Below are 5,566 nucleotides of genomic sequence, written 5' to 3' on the forward strand. Positions count from 1 at the left end.
CAGCTCACCACTGTCACAGCACACTGTTCACTATTACAGCTCAATGTTCACTATTACAGCTTACTGTTCACTATTACAGCTCACCACTGTTACAGCTCACTGTTCACTATTACAGTTATTATACACTATTATATTATATTATTGCCTGTGGTTTTGATTCTAGCAAGTTTTAATGTCGGTTCTGTTTTTCAGTGTGGTTCTGTATTTGGGTTACGAAGCAGAGGAGCTGATTGGCCGATCATGGTACAGCATGCTCCACCCAGATGACCTGTCACTGACTGCCAGTGCACACACACATTTGAGTGAGTGACACACACACACACTAACACACACACACACACACACACACACACACACACACACACACACACACACACACACACACACACACACACACTCACTCACATGCTGCAAAGAAAGTCACAAAAGCTGTAAATAATATTTGATTTAGTTCTAAATGATTAAGAGAAGCAGAATTTTCTCTGTGAAACTGGATCCAAATAAGCAGTAAAATCTACTTTTTCACATCAGATTGAATGTCTTTAAAAAGTTAGAAAATGTAAATATTTAAAACTATAAAAGCATCAGATCTTGTATTTCCATGTGGAGCTTCACTGTCTGTTAATCTGAGACTCTGAGACAGAAAATGACATCAAAGAGTTCTGAATGGAGACTCTGATGTAATAACATAATAACAAAAACTGAATAAGCAATTATAAGTGAGCTGTGAGATTTGATGAGTAAGTGTGTGTGTGTGTGTGTGTGTGTGTGTGTGTGTGTATGTGTGTGTGTGTGTGTGTGTGTGTGTGTGTGTGTGTGTCAGTGCGGCAGCGGGGAGCTGGAGAAGGTGATGATGATGGGGATGATGAAGGTGAGGAGATGGTGGAGCTGGTGTTTAGAGTTCAGACTAAAACTTTGCTGTGGATCTGGATCTTCAGTCGTGCCTCTAAGTTCACTCACAAACAGGAAATCACCTGCACTAACTTCCTGATCAGGTAACACCTCCCACACACACCTCCCCACATCTGATACTAATGCTAATACTACTAATAATAATATTAATGATAATGAATCATGAAAGTAGTTCCACCGTCATACGCACTGCGTTTAAAATGTCTTTATTTAGTAAAAACATTCATTAAACACTGAAACTGACCACAGAGAATCTAGAACATCTACAGATGATCTAATAACTTCTACATAACTTCACAAGTTTATATGATCTAATCTCACTAAAGCCATTTCACTCTAATTCTACTCAGATTCTATTTTGTTCTACTGGCTAAACTTTATTATTGTTTTTTTTGTTTGTGTTTATTAAACCAGTTATAATGATTTAATCACATAATTTCATTTGTTTGTAGTTTTTATCCCAATAAAAGATTCTTTCACTAATATTGATCATTAACAGTCGACTGTGGTTGCTGAGCAACATAACAAGTTTTACTAACTGAGTTCAGTTTCAACTCAGATCAGATTTTACAACCTGGTTTATGTTCTTTGAACGTTTGTTTTATTATTAAGCAACTTTAGTAAATCTTTACATCTGCAGTGAGGCCGAGGCGTTGTATCTGAGGCAGAAGCTCTATAGCGCTGTGTCTGCGCCGCCTCTAACTCCTCCCATATCTCAGATGCCATGGGGTCCCGGACCCTGCAGGTCTCCGAAGCGGCCAGCAGAGGGCAGCGATCAGAGCGCCAGACCAAGGAGAAAAGTCAGTCGGCTTTCCGAGCGAGCAGGGAGTACAAGCAGAGACCACCGAGACAGATCAGCCGACCGATCATTGTTCTCCACCCCCCCCTACAGCCCCGCCTCCTCCGTGTCTGATGATAGCTTGGACACCCTGCAGGACGTCATGTCTCCTTCGTTCTCCTCCTCACTGCCCTCCTCTTCCTCCTCACTGTCCTCCTCTTCCTCTTCACTGCCCTTCCAGCACCTCCAGCCACTGCCAGTTCTCCGAAATTCTTTCAGCGTGGAGCCCTGCCCCCTCCCTCCTCCCACACTCTCCTACCCAGAAGGCCCAGCTGAAGCCAGTCTGGTTCCTGACTATCAGCCTGAGGGCTGTGAAAGCTCACCTGACTGTGTTCTCCACTACAGGAACTTCAGCCTTCTTCCAGAGCTGATGGCTGATGAAGTTGGGACTTTCCAAGCCCCTGAGGATTCTGGGTCCTCCTCTCTGGTTGAGCTCTTGACCTCTGGCCCCTCGCTGACCGTCCACGAGTCTACGCTGTCCAATCTGAGCTACACTGAGCGAGAACAGGCTGAGATCAGTGTGCTGGCCCATCAGATCTCCTCCCTGGCCAGCAGCTTCGACTTGTACCGCGCTAAAAGCCACAACTCGAACTTCACTTGTGCTCCCTGCTGGCCATCCGCCATCACGCTGCCCACTGAGCTGCTTCTTGATGAGGATGTCATCGACAGCATCCTGAGGGACTGTGACGGAGCGCCAGTGAAGAGGGATTCAGGCTCCGGATGGAGGCAAATTCCCAGGATCTCACCGGATGAAGCACCTGGACTGCAGAACCTCTCTCTGGACATTGTGGTGAACTCCGTCCCTTTAGAACCGCAACTGGCAGATGGTTATCTGTGGCCGTCTGTTTACAGGCAGGACTGTCATGAAGAGAACATCGAGTCGCATCAACTCAGTCTTTACCTACATGGCAACTTCCAGCAAGGTAACACAAACGAGCACAATGTCCAACATCAATTAGTTTAAATGATTATTAAAACTAATTAATTAGGGCTCCTGAGTGGCACAACCGTCTAAGCGTTGGCCGTGTCATCAGGAGATCGCCAGTTCAATCCCTGGTGATGCTACAGCCGTCTGTAGCCGGGAGTCCAAGAGAGCACAATTGGCCTTGCTCTCTCCTGGTGGGTAGGATGGGCCCCCATCTCCCCCCATCACTCAATGCAATGCTGGTCAGCGCAGGCGCCTGTTAGCTGATGTAACAGATCTGGTGATCGGCGCTGTCCTCCGACGGCGTCGGCTGTCCCATGACGTCATGTGAGCAGCAGTTCGTAAAGAAGCGGTGGCTGGTTTCACAGGTCTCAGAGGAAGCCTGTGCTGCCTTCACCCTCCTAGCGTTGGTAGCATTGTGTGATTGGGGGAGTCCTAAGTAGCGGGTGGAATTGGAGGCGACTAAATTGGGGAGAAAATTGGAAAAGAAAGTGTTTTCCTAATTATGCCCATTTTAGTTGATCAGCGGAAGGAATTTTGGTGTCCTTTGCTTCTTTAGTTTCAGCACTAGAGCTAAAGACGCTAACAGGTAACATTAGATAAGCCATAGAGCATAATGTCCCCCAGTTAGCATGGTGCTAACCACGGCCTCAGGCTGGGTGGAGATGTTCAAGGCCTCTAAAACACCGATGTCTATAAGCATTTAAAGCCTGAAGTGTTGATTTATTACACTGTAATAACAGAAGGAAGCTGAATCTGTGACGCTCTGGTGAATAAGCTGTTTCTCCTGATGTTTCAGACGGGTTTGCTGATGAATCCATGTACTGAACACAGTCCCAGACTGATGGTACTGACCCAGTATGGCATATTGTCATGGCAACTACAGGCTCTTCTTCTTCTCTGGGCTCTAAGAAGCTTCTGAAGACCTTCTCTGTTGCTGCTGTGGCAGATCAGGTTCCTCAGGCTGGAGAGGAGGAAGCATTTTAAGCAGAATTTCACATCTGCTCTGGGAGTGTGAAGCTCTGCTCTGGGAGTGTGAAGATCTGCTCTGGGAGTGTGAAGCTCTGCTCTGGGAGTGTGAAGATCTGCTCTGGGAGTGTGAAGATCTGCTCTGGGAGTGTGAAGATCTGCTCTGGGAGTGTGAAGCTCTGCTCTGGGAGTGTGAAGATCTGCTCTGGGAGTGTGAAGCTCCTGCTTCGCCCTGTAGTGGACGCAGCCGTTTATTACGCCAGTCTGTCTTCATCACAGCTGAGCACTTAGACTGTTTCACCAGAGTTTCACCTGAAGATTTAACATCAATCTCAGCTGGAATCACAAAACTGGCCTTTTAATATTTTCAAATTGAAAAATTCTTAAATTGTTCGTTAAACTCAAAATTTTCAGATCGATTATGAGCGTTTAGTGTCCCGGACTGAAGAGGAGGTCTCAGAGGTGGGCGGCGCTCAGACTGACTGTGTGTTTATTGTTTGTTTATTGTTTACAGATACTGTACATACCTTTGTTTACATTTTTCCTGTTTAGAAATGTTGTTTCCTGTTTAGAAAGTCTCTGTGACTTCAAACTCACAAAGCTGAAGAAACTTTATTTTTACAGTGATTTTATTTTTGTAATATTAATAAAGTAAAAAAAATTCACTGTTTGTCTTTTTGTTGAAGTTTACGGGAAACATTTGTAATTTTTTCTGTTCTCCATAATAACCAGTACTGCTGCTAATATTACCACTATTATTCTAAACAATAATAATAATAATAATAATAATAAAATAATAGTAATAATAATGAAAGCTGGTTGTATTAATCAGGATTGAGATTATCTACACCCAAAACATTTATTGTTCAAAAATTTGTTTTTAACAAATTTGGGGTTAATATTTTGTGTGTTATGTGGTTTTACAGGGTTAATAACATATTAACAACATATTAAGTAAGTAAACACAAACATAATATACAGAAATAAGAAAGAACAGGAATTAATGACATTAATAATTAACAGACAGATTTGTATTTTTCAGAATAATTTTTTTTTCATAATTTAATTGATAAACAGGACTGTTTACAGCATTTGATGTGAAGTTAGATTTTAGAAGACAGACCATTCAACCATTTATTACTGACCACATTCTGAATTAACTGACCATCAGTGAAAGACCAGAGGAGCTCAGCCCTTCAGACTCTTCAACAGCACCAGCATTTCCATGGTGACCGAACAGCGTTACTTCACTAAACTTCAGTTCTGTTTTTGTTTTAAATACAAAAAACTGTATTAATTATTCAACTGTAAATAAAAACATCATTATTATTAAAAATATACAGACAAAAATCTGAATTTGAGGTAGAAATTATTTAGAAAAACAACAAAAATGCAGTAAATATCAAATCAGATCAAATTTATTTGTAACGCTTTTTATGACGGATGTTGTCACAAAGCAGCTTCACAGAATTCCAGTAAAGACAGAGTTTTAACAGGAATGTAAACCCCCCGGTGAGCAATCCAGGGGGCACAGTGGCAAGGAGAGCCTCCCTCAGAGCTGAGGAGGAAACCTTGGGAGGAACCAGGCTCACCAGGGGGGACCCGTCCTCCTCTGGTCAGACTACCTACAGAGTTATTACACTACTAATATTAATAGCAGTAGTATTAGTAGTAGGAATAGCCTGGAGTCCATGAGAACATCAGTGTAGGGTGGGCAGCTCGTCCAATGTAGGTGGTGGTAGCTGGGCGTTGGCAGCTGGTCTGAAGTGGGCAGCAGGAGGGCTCAGCAGTCGGTCGTCCTTCAGTGTCCAGCCGGACATGTGGGTGATTGTATACTCAGAAAGAAAGCAGGGAGAAGGAATTAGTTTTATTCTATCCGTTTGTACATAAACAGGGAATGTAAACATTTCCAGAGTGTGACT

The 5,566-nt window shown here is 43.2% G+C and overlaps 1 protein-coding gene across 1 annotated transcript in view; it reads left to right on the plus strand.

Annotated features, from left to right (window-relative positions):
• The window catches only part of npas4l (neuronal PAS domain protein 4 like), a 7,971-nt gene extending 3,725 nt beyond the window's left edge, over positions 1-4,246 (plus strand). The window contains exons 5-8 of the mRNA XM_017688930.2: positions 193-302; positions 824-995; positions 1,553-2,673; positions 3,475-4,246. Of these exons, the coding sequence (XP_017544419.1) occupies positions 193-302; positions 824-995; positions 1,553-2,673; positions 3,475-3,503 (1,432 nt within the window). The 3' untranslated portion in view covers positions 3,504-4,246. The remainder of the gene's footprint in view (positions 1-192; positions 303-823; positions 996-1,552; positions 2,674-3,474) is intronic.
• Positions 4,247-5,566: the final 1,320 nt, after the last annotated feature.

This window comes from Pygocentrus nattereri, chromosome 5 (genome assembly GCF_015220715.1).
Source record: "Pygocentrus nattereri isolate fPygNat1 chromosome 5, fPygNat1.pri, whole genome shotgun sequence".
NCBI classification, from domain to species: Eukaryota; Metazoa; Chordata; class Actinopteri; order Characiformes; family Serrasalmidae; genus Pygocentrus; species Pygocentrus nattereri.